The following is a 22,276-nucleotide window of genomic DNA, read 5'->3' as shown; positions in this document are numbered from 1 at the left end:
CTTAACTGAGAGAAGCCAGCATTGACGACAGAATTAATCTGCAAATCTAATTTGGGAGCAGAAGTCAAGATTATACCAAGATTCTTTACATGAAGTTTACAGCATGAAGTTAGAGATCTGAGCGATGGAGTCAAATTTGTGAACTGAGCTGCCTGGCAATGAACAGGGTTAATAAAAAAACATATAGGATTTTGGTTTGGTTTTCACTGAGGGTTAGAAAATTCACTGACAGCCAAGTTTTAATCAAGTGACGCCAGTTTTATGCATTACATAGCTAGCAAATTTGGGAGCCATTGCAGTTTCAGGAACCAACTGCATTAAAGCTGCGGTCTCGTTACATACAGGAAAATCTCACTTAAAAATAAATAAATAAATAAAGCAAAAACATACAAGTGTTGGGTCTTAATGGCTTAATGTAGAGGCCTTTACCTTACAATAGTCACCCTGGGGTGACTGCAGCTGTGATTTGGCCATTTATAAGTAAAACTGAATTGAATTGAACTAAATTGACTGCTTGCAAACTGCAGATGCTGTAAAGTAGGTTGTAACGTGGTGAATACCTAGAGTAAGGTTTTTGTTTGTTTGTTTTTTTACTATAATTAAAACATGTAATAATTGGAAAAAAAAACAATAGAATTTTACACAATCAATAAATAAAGAGTTTAGAGGCTGCATGGAAAAAAAAATGGCCGTGTACCAGGTTGATTCAGAGACTGAGATAGAAAATTGTAGATAAAGACTAAATGTAGGGTTTTAGTAACTGTCAAGTGAGTAGAGTGGTGGTACCCTTATACGAAAGACAAATCAATAACTAGAATAACATGCTGAGTTTTCTTGACTGTAAGATACTATGCGGAATATGAGTTTCCCGCACTGCAGGGAGCATCCTCTATAGCACGATGACTCATATGTCAAATAGATATAAATGTGTTTTTTCCATTTTTTTTAAGAGAAGACGCTAAACAGGATAAAAATAAATGAGCAGGAGCAAAAAAAGATGTATCAGATCAAATCTATGTTGCTAAATCATAATGATATTGTTAGTCAGAGTTAACATACTAGTTTTGACAGAGGTGCGCATCTTGGATAGGGCTAGTATAGTACACAGTAACCATCATTAGTGTATTTTAGTGTTTGAAGAGAAGAGAAGAGAAGAGAAGAGAAGAGAAGAGAAGAGAAGAGAAGAGAAGAGAAGAGAAGAGAAGAGAAGAGAAGAGACATTTCATGCAGGTTGATGTGAATGGTTGTCAGAGGAAATTGGTCAGTATTTCCTCACTGCCATAACTCATGCCCCAGAGACTGTTGGACAACAGAGGTAGGAGGGATGATGGCAGATAGGACATAAAAGAAGAAAGCTGTCATTACTTGCTCCCAAAACACACACTCAGCACTCATAAAAATAAGTTATGAAGTGTTCAACTATCTATACAAATAATCAAAGAAACGGAGATGCCTGTACATATATATATATGTATATATATATATGTATAGCCAGAGTAATCCTTTGGGCAAGCATTGCCATCTGCAAAAGGGTGATTTCAAATGCCATTTAAACACATTCTTACGGCTTAGGGTAATGTCTTCTATTATTACTATTTTATTTGTTAAAAGGAAGGGCCTAAAAATGACCACGGCATAAATAATTAATGAGAGTAGATATATCAAAGTGCTCTGCGGGTCTGCATTATCAAATGGTGCTTTTATCGAAAGCACTGCAATCACTCTCAAATATTCAATTCAGCTAAGAACTGAAATGTAAAAGTTTTTGAGATTGAATGTACGATTGTGTGCATGTTGTATCACTCCTCGGGAGGCTTAGAGTGCCTTTTTGAGCATGTCGGAGGCGACGCTATAGGCTTTTCAGCATCTCTATCTGACTTGCAGGTTCTTCAATATTTCATGCCTGTTAGTTTATTGGTTTGAAAAATAAAGCAAATCCAGGATGGAAGTTTCTCCAGTTGTTTCATATCTCTAAATGATCTGTAAGGCACAGAATTGAAAACCTACGAGTACAATCTCACTTCTGTTTAAAGCATGCATTTTTCTTTTTAATGTTTAGTTTGCAAACTCAACAGTCACTCTATCCAAATTCAATTGACTTTTCTAGACAATGAAGCAAACCTCTGTTTTCACCCTAAATATCTGACACAAAGAGATAATATTGTGGTGCTGAGACAGAGCATGAGCTGTCCACTGGAAGCATTACAGCAGGCAGAGTCAGACATGTCCTTTAGGATATTACTGCCATTAGGCTGAGATGAGTGCTGTTTTTTGGGAGTGGGAAAGGTTAGACGGCTGTGGGAGAGATGCTGCTCAAACATTTGCTAATTTTAAATTTCCTATCTGAGCAAGCACGCCAACAGGACTCTTGATATAGCTGCTGCTACCGTTTAATGGAAAAGCCTTAAGTTGTTTTTATTCATTACTTGTATATGTAAAAGAAGTTGATCAGCAGCTGATTAAGTAAGATGATGATTTCTACATTAGCCTCGGGTAATCTGTGTTTTTATGACAGTTTTTGAGATTAGCATTCTAAAAAGTTCAGCTAAGAAAGGAGCATCTCCGTATATGGCTGATCGGTATCTTCATCTTGAGCCACTTTTCATTTCTTTCTATTTTGCTTGGAAACAGGTCAGCGGTTTATTAAAACATGCACAAATATACATAGAAATACATGAAGTAAGGCAGAAACAGAGGTCAGAGGTCGTACAGCTTCTTTAAGTAGTCTTCAGGATTTTCAAGGACATTCAAAGCTCTTCTTTGGATGCTGGCTCCATTTTGTTCCAGTCATTGTCATGATGATCCCACACTGCTTCAGTAATGTTAAGGTCCAGGCTCTGGGGAAGCCAAGACTGCTAGTGTCCCATTGTGTATTTTTCTATTCAGGTATTTTACAGCATTGGCAGTGTGTTGAAAGCATGAAAAATGAGGTCACTGACAATCAGATGTTTTCCAAATGCTGGATCAAAATCTAATGGTACTTTCATGGTTTCATAATTCAACCAATTTTAACAACGTATCCAACACCACTGAATGTAATGTAGCCTCAATCCATGACAGCCGTCACTGTGTTTTACAGATGGCTGTAGATGCTGTTTCACCTCTCTCCTGACCTCCTCAGTGCTTACAGAATTTTCAAATTTGGATCCATCACTCCATATGACCCATTGCCACTGATTTTCAGTCTAGTTCTTGTGTAAATTGGCATATGTGCACCTTTTCTGCCTGTTTTCCCTTCCTTATGAATGGCTTCTTGACAGCCATCTTTGCACTGAGTGAATAGTAGATGAACCAAATGAAGGGCCAGATGTATTTCTCAGGTCCCTTTGTCAGGTCTTTGCTGGACTTTTTATTTCTTAAGCGCATGACTTTCAGATAGTGTTCATTTGCTGTGTTTTTTTTTTTTGTTTGTTTTGTTTTGTTTTGTCTGCCACCTCTTGTTTTGTCCTCTAAGGACACACTGGATGTCATCCTGAGTTATGGCAAGTGTTTAGCTAACAGCTCTTTGGCAATTACCTTGTTGGTGCAAAAGTCTGTCAAACCATGCAAGCCTTGGCATTTTTCATAGATATAACTAAAGCGGTGGGAACAAATTATGTGTTATTACAACAGACTAAAACAGTTTCGTTCTTTGTTTTTTTGGCGCAGGTTTCTGTCGTGTAGACACAACAATGGTCCCTCCGTTGAGTTAGGTCCCTTTTTATGCTGGAATGATTCAGAATTCAGTGTTAAGTGGCTAAATAGCAAATTTCAAATGACAAAAATAGAAAAACAACTGCTTTGTTTTTTTTGTTTATTTTTTCTTTTTTTTTTAAATACAAAAAAGTTTGGCTCTTTGAATGCAAAATATAAAGCACCAAGGGCTGGCTTTAGACTTTTGCACAGCACTTTATATAAGTAAAGCTTATATTGGCTTTAATAAATAAATCAGTTTTAGCTTCTTGTATCTTGGCACGCGCCACACCAGTGTGATGCTAAATCCCAAAGTCTTGTACTGCCCTTGATCTTTGTCTACATGCAGACTTTAGAAGAATGTTTACAAGCCCTAGCAGAGATCTACCTGTGTTAACCCAGTTTCTCTTAATCCTTTCACCCCACCCCATCCAAAAAAGGGAAAACCAGATTTCTTATTTATATGATGTTTCTGAAATCAGGTTACCCTTGCAAGCCAAAAATAATCTTTTTTACTTAAGCACATGTAAATGCAGAAATATGTGTGTAAGCGGGAGTGAAAAAATAAATAAATAAATAAAATAAAATAAAAAAAATGCTTGTGGATTGTGTTTGTCCTTCTGTTCTCATTTGCTGCTGCTGTGTTTGGAGCACATCTGTCTTTCTGATAGGATTATAAAACATTCACCAGCAGATGTTTGCACTCCTCTTTGAAGATAGCAATTGTGCAGACTGTTGTGGATTTATGAGTGCTTTCATCAGACAGTGTTGAATTTGTCACCATATCATCAATATTCTTAACAATGTAATCAAACTGTTAGAAGCTCCTCTACCAGTCTGTTTTGATCCATCTTATGAAAAGGAGCACGGAGCTGCTTTTGGAGCTGATTTCATTAGCATCAAGTCATGTTTTGTGTATTTATTTTATTTATCTTATTTTCCTCCTGTCTACGTGTCTATCTTGGCTATTTCCGCATTGTGTCTGTTTTCCATAAACGCTGCTTTAAAAAAACAAAAAAAAGATAATTCCTGTGTGATTCAGTTTGCCTTTATAGCAGATATATTAAGCGCTCAGGAAGATGTTACCATTTACCTTCAGGTAGTCAGCAGAGCAAGTGACATCTGTTGCCAAAGCACCAAACATATAAACATAGTGTGCTCACAGCATGTAGCCTATATGCCAAGAGCTAACAAGCTATTGGCATAATGCCTTTTTTCCACCCAGTCACATGCCAGACTGTAAATCTCCCAGAATCAGCTTTTGAGTGCTTGTGTTGATTCTTCCCTGTGTTCTGGTCTGTCAGTCAGGGTGTCCGTCTGTGCACGCTGCAGGCTCCCAGTAGTTGACAGAAAGCCTGCTGAAGAGCTTAAGGCAGCTTGTTAAGTAGCCTCCATCTACTGCAGAGATTACAGGGAGCTTAATGTAATCATGCCTGTGCAATAGCCCGTGTGTTGGGTGAGATGGTCATTAAGGAGTGGAGATTTGCTTGTTAACGTTATTTCGGCCATTGTTTTTTTTTGTTTGTTTTTTTTCACTGCATTTCTTGTTTGCCTGTTTAAACGGTCTGCCTAAAACTACTGACTGTATTTGCATAGAGCATTTAGATGTTGGCCTGATGTTAGTCTTGATTTTTTTTTTTTTTTTTTTGCGTGTGTGTGTGTGTGTCTAGCCAGTGGCTGCAGGCCCTAAACCCAGAGTCCCTAAATGCAGGGGTTACTTTTTTTTCAAAGAGCTGTCAAGTGAACTTGACGTTTACCTGTCTAATACTTAAATGATGTTGATTTGGTGACACAGACACTCTGACAATACATGTTACAGGAGCTGTTGGCACCCTCAAAGCTACTTTTCTTCATCTGTACAGCCTTGTAAATAACTGCTCCTCAAAAAAGAAGGAAAGAAACAAGGGAACAAAGATCCACTCCACTGAGTTAACAAAAATACAGCTATTGCCACTGCAATTCTTTTCACTGACTTGTACCCTGTGACATACTGTCATAAACAAAATAATACCCTGTTAGTATATCCACATAGGTATAATCTAGCTATATATACAGTGGCTTGCAAAAGTATTCGGCCCCCTTGAACTTTTCCACATTTTGTCACATTACAGCCACAAACATGAATCAATTTTATTGGAATTCCACGTGAAAGACCAATACAAAGTGGTGTACACTTGAGAAGTAGAACGAAAATCATACATGATTCCAAACATTTTTTACAAATAAATAACTGAAAAGTGGGGTGTGTGTAATTATTCAGCCCCCTGAGTCAATACTTTGTAGAACCACCTTTTGCTGCAATTACAGCTGCCAGTCTTTTAGGGTATGTCTCTACCAGCTTTGCACATCTAGAGACTGAAATTCTTGCCCATTCTTCTTTGCAAAACAGCTCCACAACTGCTCTGTGATGGCCTCAGAGGTTGTCTAAGAGAATATTGGGAGGAACAACACCATGAAGTCCAAAGAACACACCAGACAGGTCAGGGATAAAGTTATTGAGAAATTTAAAGCAGGCTTAGGCTACAAAAAGATTTCCCAAGCCTTGAACATCCCACGGAGCACTGTTCAAGCGATCATTCAGAAATGGAAGGAGTATGGCACAACTGTAAACCTACCAAGACAAGGCCGTCCACCTAAACTCACAGGCCGAACAAGGAGAGCGCTGATCAGAAATGCAGCCAAGAGACCCATGGTGACTCTGGACGAGCTGCAGAGATCTACAGCTCAGGTGGGGGAATCTGTCCATAGGACAACTATTAGTCGTGCACTGCACAAAGTTGGCCTTTATGGAAGAGTGGCAAGAAGAAAGCCATTGTTAACAGAAAACCATAAGAAGTCCCGTTTGCAGTTTGCCACAAGCCATGTGGGGGACACAGCAAACATGTGGAAGAAGGTGCTCTGGTCAGATGAGGCCAAAATGGAACTTTTTGGCCAAAATGCAAAACTCTATGTGTGGCACATCACTCTGAACACACCATCCCCACTGTCAAATATGGTGGTGGCAGCATCATGCTCTGGGGGTGCTTCTCTTCAGCAGGGACAGGGAAGCTGGTCAGAGTTGATGGGAAGATGGATGGAGCCAAATACAGGGCAATCTTGGAAGAAAACCTCTTGGAGTCTTCAAAAGACTTGAGACTGGGGCGGAGGTTCACCTTCCAGCAGGACAATGACCCTAAACATAAAGCCAGGGCAACAATGGAATGGTTTAAAACAAAACATATCCATGTGTTAGAATGGCCCAGTCAAAGTCCAGATCTAAATCCAATCGAGAATCTGTGGCAAGATCTGAAAACTGCAGTTCACAAACGCTGTCCATCTAATCTGACTGAGCTGGAGCTGTTTTGCAAAGAAGAATGGGCAAGGATTTCAGTCTCTAGATGTGCAAAGCTGGTAGAGACATACCCTAAAAGACTGGCAGCTGTAATTGCAGCAAAAGGTGGTTCTACAGAGTATTGACTCAGGGGGCTGAATAATTACGCACACCCCACTTTTCAGTTATTTATTTGTAAAAAATGTCTGGAATCATGTATGATTTTCGTTCCACTTCTCACGTGTACACCACTTGGTATTGGTCTTTCACGTGGAATTCCAATAAAATTGATTCATGTTTGTGGCTGTAATGTGACAAAATGTGGAAAAGTTCAAGGGGGCCGAATACTTTTGCAAGCCACTGTGTGTGTGTGTGTGTGTGTGTGTGTGTGTGTGTGTGTGTGTGTGTGTGTGTGTGTGCGTGTGTGTGTGTGTGTGTGTGTGCACCTGGAGACAATAATAAGCAGCTCAGTGCCATAGCTGATCATTTTCTCTTTGGAACTACAGTGTACTAGTGGCAGTCTCAAAATTTTATTCTAATATTCCTAAGGGAAGAATCCCATCAAACTTGTGCAGGTAGGGCCAACTTGTCAGAGCTGGCAATCGGGAACAGGTTTATTTAACACAGGCAGCTTTGTATTTGTTTGATAATGTAGTCGAGCTCAAGGCTCATATTATCCATGTGCACTGTTTCATTTCAGCTCAGTGCATTTGACTGTCATTCACAAATGCACTATTTTCTCTGTCTGTGGTGTGTTTGTGTGCACGGCAGAGCTGTCCGCTACCTTGCTGTAAGTGCATTAATAAAAGCTTCCAAACATGGGTTTATCTGTCTTAAGGCTTTGTTTAAGGATGACAGTTTTGTTTAGACTTAACTGCTGGCACCTAGGTCTCGTCCGATGTGGTGGAGGGACTGTGGATTTTTTTTTTTTTTTTTTTTTACTGCCTGTCCTCTGATTTATCAGAACAGCCCCCTCTGTGCATTTCAGGACCTCCTGATTTACAAATCAACGCTGGGTTTCCCTGCCTTTTAGCAAAACATATAGTTTGACGGCATGGACTGGCAATTCCTATAGCTTGCTCGGGGAGTCTTCAGATGAAGGGAAGAGAAGTGAGCCTTTATTGAAATAAATAAATAAATAATGCATGAGGGATGAACCTTAATAATCCATTCAGGGAACTTGATTTATAACAGTTACTTACTTAAAGAATTGATTGTACTATGCTATGATACTTTTGTTTTTTTTGTCTCAAGTTTCCTTTAATATTGACTTATTGTTGTGATCCCAGGCTGTATTCACGGTGGGCTTTGTAACTTCGCTTTAGGGTGGTTATATACTTTATGTTGTGTAAGTAAACCCCAGCATCCGTTGCTGAACCCTTTAATAAAACTGCTGCTGTATCATAACTGCAGTTCTCAGTCTGTGTACGGCGAAAGCACTGCCTGCCCCTCACCCACATAGAACAAGTCAGCTTCTGACCTTAGCAGAAACAACTTTGATGTCAGGTACAGCCCTCTAGCCAGACATTGTGTGTGAGGATTTGTCATTTGGGATGTTAAGCTGCATCCTAGTGGAAACTGTGTGTGTGTGTGTGTGTGTGTGTGTGTGTGTGTGTGTGTGTGTGTGTGTGTGTGTGTGTGTGTGTGTGTGTGTGTGTGTGTGTGTGTGTGTGTGTGTGTGAGCGTGTGAAGAGGCATACACTCTGAATTGGGTGACTGATTCCATTTCCTGTTTTTTGAAGGTGCGGATGAAAAGCTGTGGGGGTTTGGGGGGGATTTTTGTGACACAAAAATTCTTTTAAAATGCGTTCTGACACAGTGCTGACCAGTGTTCGGAGAAAGTTCTGCATTAATGATCATAATGTAGGGATCAGAGCAGACAGCAGTCGGTCACAGCCTCACTCAGACTCTGTGTGCATGTGGATGAGTGAAGTGTGAGGTGCTGAATTTAGTGCTGGATGGTATAAATCAAATCAGGGGAGTGAAGAGCTCCACTAGGATGGATGATTCATAGCGCGAGGTCCAGGAACACTCCAACAGGAGAAAACATATTCAGGATAAAGAGGCAGCTGACCGTCACTGGCCTCAAATTTCTGCACATTCTTTACTAAGACATGTCAGTGATGAAAAAGGCCAGAGACAGAAAGTTTGTATTACTCACTGACTTCAACATTAGAGTGGGAATAGACACATTTTTGCTTTTATCATCATGAAGTAAATGTTGATTGCTCAATTTAATGGCTATACAAAACAAAAAAACAAAAAAAAAAAACAGTGGCATTTAGATTGGTTCCCTTCGAGCCTCTCTTTCACTGCGCAATTATATCTGACACCAGGTACTCAATCTCCAGGGAAAATGAAGGGTCGATTTTGCATCCAAAACAGACAGCGCACTTTGTTTATATTCTCTCCAGGTAGTGGAAATGGTGGAATTTGTAACAACCTGTTGAATTGTTTAAACTTTACCTGGTAAAAGAGAAAAGAGCTCCGTAGCTGGAAAAGACAGTGAAGCCGAGGAATCAGAGTAATCGGAACAAATGTTGACTGTAACCTATTTAACACTCGTTATGTCATAACAGAACACAAATGTGTTACAATGGCTGGAATATATATGTAAAATAAATAAGTACATGAATATTTAAACTCATTGGTTGTGTTTAGAAGCACATTAGCAGTGTTTCAAATGTATCTGTACTCATACAGACAAAGGTTCAGATTGACTACACAGTCAAGCACCCACTTTAACATCTCTACACATTTTTTTTTCCCCCACTCCAAAAAGCCTCGCTTCATTCCACCTCCCAGTGTTGATCAGTGCCTTTCCCTCCTCAAACATGTGAAAGAAAATGATTGGTGTCTCTGCAGAGCTTCATGTCTCCAGGGAAGATAAACACACAGAAAGAGATTCTGACCTTCAGGGTCAACATGCAATTAAACCTCAGATGGGCTCTCGAGTCTTACAAGAATACTGGCTGTGGAGGGAGACATGGCTAGCAAGACAAGTATGTTAACCCTGATATGAACTGAACTGCTTGTTGGTTATCCTGCTTTTGTAGAGTACTGCTCCATGTGACCACTCACCAATGCTGCAGAAGTGATTCACAGTATCGGGGTAGCTGGTACACCAGTATCTCAGATTTTGTGTCAGACCGCAACCCCTGAATTACAGAGCTAGTGGGAAAGGTTAATGAAGACTCGAACATCAGCTCCAAGGATGGCTGCTGACCTTTTGTATAGGAGCTAACAAAATGAATTCTAAAGCAATGCCTTCATTTCACCCAAGCAGTTTTTCTCTTTATGTTTCAGTGTCAGCGGGACAGCAGTTTGAAAGCATGGTGTAAATCTCTCATGTCTATCTTTTATCCGACATGTGTGTTATATGTCGGGTGACTCTGCAGCATGTAAGCAGCTAGACAGATTTGATTTACTGTTCCGAACAGCAGATGGTCGCACAGCTTAATTTATTGCTAGCAAAAAATCTTTCATAATTTCAGCCAATTTGACTGCAGTGAAGAAGAGGACAGGAAGAGTAAAATAAAAGTCATTTTTTTCAACACTCGTTAAAAAAAATGACACATTTGCTTCACTGCTCTAACACAAAATACCACAATTTCTGTTTTTATTTATTTATTTTTTGTACATAATTTTCATTATAAGCCAATGTTACAGCAATTAATATCAGTTTTTTCAAAAGTCTTTACCCTGTAAAGCCTTTTTTTTAATGAGTGAAAAGTTTTTTTAAAAAAGAGAAACTCGCAGATTTATTTTTTCATTTGTGTAATTTTTGCTACATCTGACATTTTTGTGTAATTTATTCCCGTTTTTCCAGAAAACAAAATCACACTGATGATGTAGAGGTCTGAAAATCTCACAAAAACACATGTATTAAACATGATACATTTGGTGTTACAGGGTTAAATATTAGCTGCTTTTGTATCAAATGTAAGATGAACATTTATGAATATGAGCTCGGGTTATGTATAGTAGCTCAGGTTGCAGATCAGGTTTTCGTGGATGACAGTTTGATCTTCAGCCTCTCCACTTTCAGAGGTTTCCTTTGACCACTAAAGTTGTTCCTGATAGCAGGTCATCTGCCATGCAAGGCAGCTGTGTCACCACTGGTGTGTGTATGGGTGTGAATTTTCCAAGCTATTATTTCAAGTAAAAGTTCAAACTTTCAGTGTCTTGGAAATGTGAAAAATGCAGCTTAAATCCCAGAGATTACATGTCTGCTATTTTCAGACAGCTTCCCTGCATATGCTTGACACCATGTGGTAATTGTAGTAAGCAGAACATGTTAACACAACATGACTGCCATTAACTCCTTTCTGACACAAAATGTACAATATGTGTTAATAATAATAGAACTGAATTATAGTGCATTTGCCATCCATCCATCTGTGCTTTCAGCTGCTGGGATGTGGAAATGAGCTACACTCTAACCCTGTGTATGAATGATTAATAACATTATTTACAGTCGAGACAGTATTTGGACAGTTATATGCGCAGCAGTGGAGTGCCAGGTTTCAGCTTTAATTTTAATTTCTGTTTTGCATCAATATTTAACAAAGTGGGTGGTAGTCGTGGCCCTTTAAAACACATGGAACCCAAACTGCAAGGGTTCAAAATAAAATTGGACACTTGGTTATTAAATCTTTCTTGGAAAGCTATCTGTCATTTCAACCGTAGTTCACAAACCAAAAACTGCACACATGGCTCATGGAGAGTTGATTTAGAGTTGCCATTCAGACTGAGGGGGAGCTGTCTGTGAAAAAAGCTCTCCCTTGCTCTCTGATATATATGAAGACTGTCATAGCGAGAGGCAGGGTACACCCTGGACAGGTCGCAAGTCTTTCACATTTAATTCGTGGGGTTGAATTAATGAGCTGCATTAACTGTTTAGGCATCTGGAAATAGTCCCCTATTATAAGAGGCTCAAGAATAATTAGACAGTTGACAGATAGATTTAGATAGAGTTTTATGCCCAGGTGAATTGCAAATTAAGAAGATAAAAGACCTGGAGTTCATTCCAAGTGCTGAACTTGCATTTAGTTACTGTTCACCACAACTCTCAATATGAGGTCCAAGGAGATGTCGATGCAAATGAAAACCCAAATTAACCTGTTAGAGGGAAAAAAGTTTAGGAGTCACTTTAAAAAGGCGTGTGATGGAGATCAGGGATTCTGTTACATTTGCCTGTATTATTATTATTAATTTAATGGGGGACTGATATAAAATTATATATTTTATTTTTGGTAGTATTATTTAAGTGATAGTTTGTGGAAGGTGAAGAAACGGGGGGTGGTGGTGTGTTAATGTTAGTAGAACTTACCTGTAAGAGTAGAAGGAGCTCAATCACTTGCTTATGAAACATCTGGCATAAACCAATGTGCAAGGCTAGGGGAGTTTAGGTTAAGATGTTTCTGATAAATATAACTGATTAAAGCATATATGTTGTTGAACTATTTATAGGAATGTACTTTTTTTACTAGGTTTTACTACCCCAAGACTTGACCTGAGGTAGATAGAGTACTGCTGCTTTTCATAGTGGTTGGTATGTGTTGTGTTTGTGAACACTCTCACTCTTGTATTCAGCTATTAAAAGGTTTTAGGTCAAACCTTTGGGTCAAACTACTGTAACTCTTGATCCACTAGCACAGTCGAAAAATTGTAACGGCTCTTGAAAGCATTAACTCTTTTTCAGTGATATTAGCGTCATTACGGTAATCCCAGACACGGCGCCACAGAAACATGGTGAAAAGAAGACGAATGTCTGATAAAATGTCTGTGTTCTGTAGAGCTCCAACACATACACTCACACTCATGTCTCGCAACCAACCGCCTTTGCGGTGCTGCTGTGACACTGTACCTGGGTTTACCGTAATCACCCTATTACCACTGAAAAGCACAGAGTCGCTGCTTTGAGGACGTGTTGGAACTCTTTCAATTGAGCAAGTGGTTCAGGAGTTAAAGAAGTTGAAAAAATATTGCAAAACACCCATCTGACACCAGAGACAGGTTTCGCTGTAGAGGGTTCTTCAATCACATCAAACACCAAAAAAACATATTTGTCAGAAATTCCATGCCTACATTCTAGTAAGCAATCTCACCTTCTCTGTCAAATGTGGTGGATGACAGATTTTTAACATTTAGCAGAAAAGGAACATAAGGTTAAACATAAGGTCAAGTAACAAAAGTGGCTGAATGAAGGCCGAGAGAAACTAAATGCTGAGGAAGAGCTAATGGTGGCTACAGTAAAGGTCAGGGAGAGCATCACCATACAAAGATGCAATATCTGTGGGATATGAGCCAGAGACACAGTGTATTTTACTTAAAGTTGAATGTGTTGAAGAGTCTCAAGAACCCTTCCAAAATACGTGTGGTGTACAGTGAATGTTCTGCACACTCTAATATTGACATCTGTAGCAATGATACAGATTGCATCCACTGTGTAGAAAATTTAAAGGGATGTAGTATTTCTACTGTTGTATTTGACTGAGGATACAGAGCAATTTAAAATAATTTGTGATGTAATTTAAGATAGGAGTCGTGTTTAGGCACAACAGAGACTGTACAGTGCACAGTAAAGAGCCAAAGAGTTAAGATACTTATCTGAGAATCTTGGTCAAGTTGTGCAAGTTCCTGGCTCACCCGTTGAATGGCCACTTCAAAAAGTTAATTCCGAGAAGGTTTCTCATGAGCAGGACCAAGAGATCTCGCATTGCTATCACCCACCTGCAAAAATCACTGCCATTGTGGGAACAGTCACTGATGATGGCCGGGATTCGGGATATCACCAAGATTCGCTGCACTCTGCACTTGGAGGATTACCAATGGTGCATGTGTCAGGATGCTGAAGGCAGGAGTTCAGATGACCTTTGACCAGCTGGCTTTGGCTTCTCCCAAAGGCTAAATGCTGCTATCACAACCCAAGCGAAAACAGAGGGCTGGACGGGCTCTTTGGAAAGAGCTCTTGGAACAACCTCAAAGCCGTAAATTAAATGTTTTTTGCTGTCTATGACATCTAAGACAAATAAAAGGCTGGCTGCACTAAATAAATGAATAAATAAATAAATAAATAAATAAAGAACACATCACTCCTACTAGTGGCAGTCAGTCACACTGCTTTCATACTAATTAGTAGATTCAGAGTTATTAAAAGCAGCAAAATTTCTTCATGTCATCTTGTGGAAATTAAGAAGTGCAATCACTGCCATTATTACTGGCAGCTGAGACACTTGCTTGATGGTCTAATGTGCCACAACCAGAGCAAAGACAGTCTTATGGAAGTGCTGATACAAATCCCTTTGTTTCACTTTGAGTAAATGGTAGTTTCAGATCTATGCAGTCCTTGCAAAACAATGAGCTACACTGTATATAATGCATGTTTAGAGGCAAAAGAAAAAAGCAGCTGTTTAGTTTCTACTGAAAAGAGGATAAACAGTGGCTATGTTGCATGAGAGTCTTTATTTTTCTACTTTAAATGAATCCCATGAAAAGAAAAACGATGGCCTTGTACAACTTACCATCATTGTCTGTGCAGCCAATAAAAAATATATTGTATTCCTTTGTGTCGTCATTCCTTTGAGAGCGATTGTTGTCCAAAATATAAATAATTCAATAATCACATCTGAAGGAGTTAAATTCATTTTATATGGTGGGCCATGTACAGTCCATTTTGATCTCAGTTGGGCTGGACCAGTGAATCTCCCATTGCTGTCAGTGTAAAGTTTAAAATGAGTTTAAAATAGTTTAAAAAAATACATCTCAAGTTTTCTATATGAAAAAGACAAGCTGCTATTTTATTGTGAAATATGTATATTCTTGGCTTAAGTCGTAAGCAGTGACTCTGTAAAAGTTCTGTTAGCTCAACATTAAATCACTCACTGTCCTGTAATAATTGTTGATTTTATTTAATGATTGACAGAATGTTTTTTTCTTTTTTTACTGTAAGCCCATGGAAAAAATCATAAAATGTTTTGAATGGCTGTAAGGAAGGTCTTTATGAGTAGGAAAAGCTGTAAAACTTATGTAAATACATTTTCCAAAGTCATCCAGTGGGACAGATTAGAGTCTTTGGTGGACCATGCCCTGTGTTTGATATTTCTGAGCTATAGTGTTAGAGCTCCTGTTTTATCCTGCTTCAGTACAATGTCTTAAACAATTTAGTGTCACATAGTATTAGGAAATGATTTAGTCTTGTTAAAAACAAATAATAATAATTATAATAATAATAATAAGCGATTAACTGACAGACATTTTTAAGGATTTTTGTTTACAGCTTTATGTAAGTTATATCAGATCTGTGTATCGGACATAAAAAATGAAGGAAAAAAACAATAAATAAATAAAAACCCACATTTCCATTACTGACTTCAGAATGAACTGGGGCAGCTACCAGTATTAGAGAAGATATCGATCTAGAACGGGGAGAAAAATTCCTGCAGTGATAAGTGATGATGATGATTCAGTAATGAAGATTAAGACAATTTTGTAGACAATTATCAGGATGAAGATGATTAGGACGTAACCGTCGCTCAGCAGGGTTTCTTTGTCTGTGCGGATGTTAAAAGCAAACATGGCTGTTGGTGCCATCTGGTACCTTGTGGTATGCTTGGGGATTAGTCATGCTGAATATATACTGTCTCAGGGAATTTCTTTTGTCATTTTGCCATTTACATGGTCTTCCAACAGTAGGTCCTAGACCGTTTTCCATCTGCATGCATTTCTCTTCTGAAGCACATTTCCAATTTCCTTTCATCTTGGGCCTGATGCTTGGGATGTCAGCACTTGTAATAGATAGAGTGTTTCATTTGGCGCTACAGATGCTGCACCCTCACTCATGCATATGGCTAAGCTAAATCGCTAAGTATCTGCTAAGGTTTTCCTTGTTTCTCATACTGGAAGGGATGCTATAAAAAGCTCATCATATAATTTCACTGCGCACCACTGTTTTTAGAGACTTTTATGATACGTGGTGAAAAGCAATTTCATCTTTCTGTGTGTATTTAGAATTATCATTTTATGAATATCATCTCTTTTCTGGGATTTTTTTCTTTCAATTACATATGCAGATTCCCTTGCAATTTGATTCAAAGTCAGTCAAGATTTAATGGATTCCTTTTATTATCTTCCGACAAATTGCCTTTTTAGTGGGAAGAGCGTTTGCATTATTCATTTGTGAAAGAGCAAGCATTTATGAGTTCATTTAGTTTAGTTCTGGATGAGCTCAGCGACCAACAGAGGGGCTCAGAATGAGTCATCACAATGGATGATGAAGCACACCGCGTGTGATGAATCTCATCTGACCCCTGAACTCTTGTCTTGCTGTCTTGACTGTGTAGGTGATTCAGCGCAGGGAGGACGGCTCAGTCAACTTCTTCAGAGGATGGGAATCTTATCGTGAGGGATTTGGCAAGATCACCGGAGAACACTGGCTGGGTAAGTGGCTCAGGTGTGTGCGTGTGTGTGTTCCGCAATGTATGACTCATGCGCAAGACTGCCGAGGATGGTGAGCCAAGCTCGGGGGAAGGAGATTTCACACAGTATATAAATGTTGGTCATCTTGTGAGTTGACAAAAAAGTAAAAGAGAGAAAAACACTTAGTCATGTCAGGTGATGGAGCAAGATGAAAGAGACACCCAAGAAGAGGCCGACAGATAGAGATGAGTTTGACCCTTCACAGCATCAACAGAGCAACAATAGCTGTATTACTGACAATGAAAAATGCTGCGGTAACAGAGAGAAAGAAATACAAGGATGTTTTATTGTGATAACCACTCAGAACAACACAGGCCAAAAGACCTGCAATGCAATAACAATATTTTTGGTTTTTCATATGCCAAAACACACAACAGTGTAATTATTTTTTTTTTCTAACCTTGCAGCTTTTTCAGTGGTCACCGTCTGCTTAAAACAAGTATTTTTTTCAACCAGCGCCTTTTCCAAATCCTTATATTTCTCACTGGCAGCCAGGCATATTAGTCTATGCCTCCCCTCAAAACTTGACAGGCGAAAGAATGCCAACAAAAGAATTAATTCGACTGTGAAATTATCGACTTTTCTGAAGCCAAATTCTTTGCCTTCACACCACTTCTCATTAAATGTACCAAAATATTTCTTTGTGGGGAGGGGGAGGTGGGAAGGAGGATCCATGCCCATCATGGTCTAAAAGCAAGTTTCTCACAAGGATGAGGGCAAATTCGTGATAGCTGACTAAATTAGAAACATTTCCGGCTGTAGAATTAAATTCTGTGGCGACATCTAATCACTTTTTTCGCAGTCATAGTCAGCGTCTTTATAGGATATCAGTAATTGCTACATGGCGTCAACTCTTAACATCAGCCAAAGTCATTGTGAAACCTATAAAGTCTTTTTCCTATAAATCTGTGTTTTTATTAAAAAAAAAAATGTCATCCATGGTGATATATATGGACAACAGTGACCTGCTTCGTATATTTTCTGAGTGCATCACTAATTCTGAAAAAAAAAAGGGCAGCACATTTTAGAAAGGTTGAGCAGCCAGGTGTTAATGAGCTATCATCGTAGTAAGTGCGGGTAACCACCTCACAACAGTTTGCTCAAGTTCAGACTGGCAGAGTAAGTGGCGCTCGAAGAAATCTATTTGTGTAAAAGCACACATTCACAGTCAAGGTCATGGACGTGCTTACCACAGCTGAGATATTCTGCCATCGGCTCTCTAGATTAGAGCTCTCTTCACTCAAACACACACACATGCACAAAAGAGTAACACAACATAAGCATCTGTGGGCAGCTCAGCTTTTTAGGCACGCTATGTACTGTAGATTAATTGTAACGTACTGTAAATGATTTTTTTTTCCTTTGTGCTACAAATATGGCTTGTGAATCAAAAGGCCCAGAGGGTACCCAGAGTTGCTGCCCATTTTTGCTCTAAATAGAAGCGTAATTTACAAAATGAACACCATTTAGTATCAAATTCATCTTTAAATTAGCAACTGAAACCATAAACTCATAAGGAAAGCGTAGACTTCTATCGATTATGATACATGATGAGTGTTAATAATAATTAATAACTCATAGCGTGTAAATAGGCAGCACTGCAGACCAACAACATGATATGGGCGTACGTGGTTTTAGGCACTTCACCACCTCCACGCTGTGTCCTTGCTGGACATAGGAATGCTTGTGTGTGGTTCACAGCTTTTGCAGAATTTATGTGAATTAATAGAGATCTAGGTCTCTTTGCTGACCTGAGGCCATTACAAAGCGCAGGCCATAATAAAATAAATAAATAAACGTGGGTAGGGTTCTGGTGAGATGGCACACAGTGGAAGTATAGTGGGAATATGGAAAGCTCAGGATTTAGCAGACTGAATTTAAATGAGGCTACAAATTACTTTGAACCTTTCAGCGCACCCTTGGTCATTCAGGCTGGGCTGTTGTCTAGTCACCCCCCGATCATCGATTACCCATATGGCAAAAATGAAAAATGGATTCATGCTCGCCTGGAGCCTTAAAAAAAATCATTGCAACTCCTTCCTCCGAAACCAGCACTGCTCACAGCTACCACCCACCACCTCGGAGGTTTTGTACATTTCTCATTAGCATGAGTTTCATTGCATTTACTGAACTACTGATAGTATGATAATAGTGGTAAATTTTGGAAAAATAAATTGATATAAATATAAATATTCACCGGCCACTTAGTAAGATACACCTGAAATCTCAGACTTATTATTTCAGTAGCTGCTGATTTCTAGGGATTTTCCCACAGGACCATCTCTGGGGTTTACAGAGAATGGTCCGAAAAATAGAAAATATCCAGTGAGCGGCAGCTCTCTGGGTAAAAATGGCTTGTTGATGCCAGAGGTCTGAAGAGAATGGCCAGACTGCTTTCGTCTGAAAGGAAGGCAACAGCAACTAAAAATAACCACTCGTCACAACCAAAGTATTCAGAACATGTTGAAACCTTGGAGCCGATGAACTACAGCAGCAGAAGACCACACCGACTGCCGCTCCTGTCAGCTAAGAACAGAAAATATGAATCAACACTGCAAAAAACAATGGAAGAGAAATAGTAGATTGAATCGAACTCGCTTTCTGCTGCGACATTCGGATGCTAGGGTCACACTTTGGTGTAAAAACATCCATCCCGCCATGTGTCAGCAGTTGAGGCTGGTGGTCTGGGGGATTTTTTTACTTGGCACGCAATGGGCCCCTGAGTGCCAGCTGAGCATTTTTAAGCACCGCAGCCAACCTGAGTACTTTGGCTGACAAGTGCAGACATAGAGCACCTTTGGGATGTGCTGGAATGGGAGATTCATACATGAATGTGCAGCAACTGTGTGATGCTGTCGTTTCCGTAGGACCAAAATCTCTAAGGAAGGGTTCCAGCAGCACCTTGTTGAAGGTGAGTCTGCGCCATGAAGTAGTTCTGAATGCAAAAGATGCACCAACCCAGTACTATGGTCACATAGATAGACATACACTGTATATTATCATCTGTGCACCAGCATATGTGTCAATTAGTCTAACATTTTAATTTGTGTCAATCCAAAGAAAGAGTGCAGCAGCCTTTTCCACTTGGGATTTGCGCTTTTTCTATTTATGACAAACTGTCATTCACTGCTGGTGATTTCAAACAATCTGCAGACTGTGTTTCATAATGACTGTCTAGTTTTATATTATATTATTTATGTTACATTAACATTTGTCTCTTGATTCTGTTGTATTCTTTAAACCTTCTTTACACTGACATCAAACACCTGTAGTTATAAAGGTACAGTTAATGTCAAAGTAGAAGATAACTAATAAAATGTATGCCTGATAGAAAAATGCTTCCCACATGTTGTGTGTATAAAGGTAAAACCAACATATTGCTGAATAAACTCCCAGAGGAGTAAGTATAAAGAGCATAAAACTGGGTCAAGGCAATTCCATTGTCACAATCAAATCTATTAGACACCTGGTCGCCGATGCTGATGTAGGCTTGTCTACCTGTAATATAGGTCCTGAAACAGTTTAACGTGGTCCCAAAGGAACCAACCTAGTTTTCCAGATGGCCTATTACAATAACAGAACTTGGTCTGCAGTGTCAAACCCAGCATTAAAAGGATAGACAAACGATCTGTTGTCACAGTCATGTCTTCTCTCCTGCCTCTACTTCTTTAAAGTACACCTAATAATTTTAATGTTTTACTTTTTCTTTTCAACAAAGAAAATATTATATAACTTAAAAGCCGTGTAGTAGTAGCTCGGAAAACATTTTTGCTCACATTGTTAGGGATGTGAAGGTCTAATTGGAGTAAATCCCAGAATAATCTTGCTCAGAATTACATTACATACAATCTAAACACTCCAAGTGAATGACTTAAAGTACGTAAATGAAAGCATTAACAACTTTCCAAGTGTTCTCTTACATATACATGCATCTGCATATATTTATTGTTGAAATGAGCATGAATTTGTTTTGGTTTCCTCGTCTCTATTTAAAGAAAACAGAAACACAACATTCTTGAGCAGTACTCATTTCATTATCCAGTGGAGCTTAAACTGTTTAATCAATGACAAAATGGAATTCTAGTTTTTGGTAACTGCCTGTAAAAACAACAGCTTTTCATTTCTTTTCATGCAACTGCTGGACTGAATTCCAGTTATCCATTTATTAATTTACAATCAGAGATGTACTGTTCCTATTTCTTTCAGTTCCAATACAATAACAATACCAATACCATTCAGTACTGGCTTAATGTATCAGCTTAAGGTATCTGCAGATACTGAATACTGATCTGATATCAGTGTTGATCTGATACCAGTAAGCTGTAATAATAAGCTGTAATCCATGTAATTCAGCAGGCTTAACTTGGATATTTATTTCCTGACTTGGCAAAATAAAATATGGCAAATAAATACATCCAAGAATATAAATGTGCTAAATGCAGTATAGAAAACAACATACTATAAAACTGATTTAAGTGGAAAGCTCATTTTCACCAATATCCTATACCCCAGCGTTTAGAGTTCAGGATCAGTCCATTAGCCATTCCAAATATAAAATCGGTGCACCCCAATTTAAAATAGATGTTCATTCCTTTTATACTGCAACCACTTTGCAGCTTATATTTCACTAATCAGTGCACATTTAAATGTCACTGCAAGAATAATCTGTAAAGCAAGAGGAATCTCTAAGAAGACACTAATCTGATGTGGCAGCTGGTACACAGAACCATCTGAAAAGTTGTGCAGAGCTGCTTGAATAAGAGCAGGCACACAGCGGGCCATTTGGCCAAAAATCCATCTATAGTATCACTGTCTACCGCAAGCTGATAAAAACCAACCACGTCAATGTACCACAAGGCACAGCGTGACAAAGAGAAAACAAAAATAAAACCACAGTTAGGATTTCATTAGATTACATTTTTGGCATGTTAGATTGTGTAAAATGACACTAGCAGGATTTTATTTATTTATTTTTCATTCTTGTTTCAAAAAATGTAACTTTGGATGGTTAGTGGTTTGATACCAGCTCCTTCAGTTTTCATGTTTAAGTCTTCTTAGGCAATCCCAAATTTCCCCTCATTTACTAATAGGATCAAAAGAAAAAGAATATATATAAAAGTCCATTTACCTTTAACAGTTGATTAGATAAACAATCTGCCTTTTATCAGATTTAAGAAGATGCTGATTGGTCCAACCCAACTGTGGCTTTCCTCGTGAATCCAGCTCTGAGAATCCAGCTGCTTTGTCATGTAAAGAAACTGGAAATTATAAAATCACAAACTGTATGATGCAGAAAATTGTACTGCTCTGTGATTTTCAACATTTCTGAGGGGCAGAAATATGTCAGGAGGAGCAGTCCTTGTTTGAGACTTGGACCTGTATGATACCTGCTTGCCTTGGCTTTATACTTCAAGGAGTGTGTATTAAGAGAAGATAGAATCAGCTTTTATATGAGAAAAAGTTGGTTTTATTGATATAACAATGTAAAATCAAATCTCTTGCCCTCACTGTTAAGCTCTTTCCATTAACGTTAAGCCATTTTATCCACCGCAGGAGTTTTTCCCTGTTATTTTGGCGAGTGTTTACATCCTGCCACAAGCTGATGTGAGTGCTGCACTGCAGTGTGTGGCTGCCCAGATAGCCAGTATGAAGAAGAAACCAAAACTCTCTCCTCATTATTTCAGGGGATTTTAACAGAGCAAATTTCAGCCAGGAACTGCACAAATCCACACAGTATATGAAGAATCCCACTGGGCAACCTACTGTCACGGAGTATTAAAGGATGTATACTGCCCTGTTCTTCAGCAGCTTTTA

The 22,276-nt window shown here is 38.9% G+C and overlaps 1 protein-coding gene across 2 annotated transcripts in view; it reads left to right on the top strand.

Moving 5' to 3' along the window:
• Window positions 1-22,276, top strand: part of fibcd1b (fibrinogen C domain containing 1b) — a 115,564-nt gene that overhangs the window by 62,367 nt on the left and 30,921 nt on the right. For both annotated transcript variants that reach the window (XM_063478194.1, XM_063478195.1), the window contains one exon: window positions 16,327-16,423. In XM_063478194.1, the coding sequence (XP_063334264.1) occupies window positions 16,327-16,423 (97 nt within the window). The remainder of the gene's footprint in view (window positions 1-16,326; window positions 16,424-22,276) is intronic.

Source organism: Pelmatolapia mariae, linkage group LG7 (genome assembly GCF_036321145.2).
Source record: "Pelmatolapia mariae isolate MD_Pm_ZW linkage group LG7, Pm_UMD_F_2, whole genome shotgun sequence".
Taxonomy (NCBI): domain Eukaryota; kingdom Metazoa; phylum Chordata; class Actinopteri; order Cichliformes; family Cichlidae; genus Pelmatolapia; species Pelmatolapia mariae.
The sequence above is the reverse complement of the archived record's forward strand: the minus strand, read 5'-3'. Positions and strand labels throughout refer to the sequence as shown.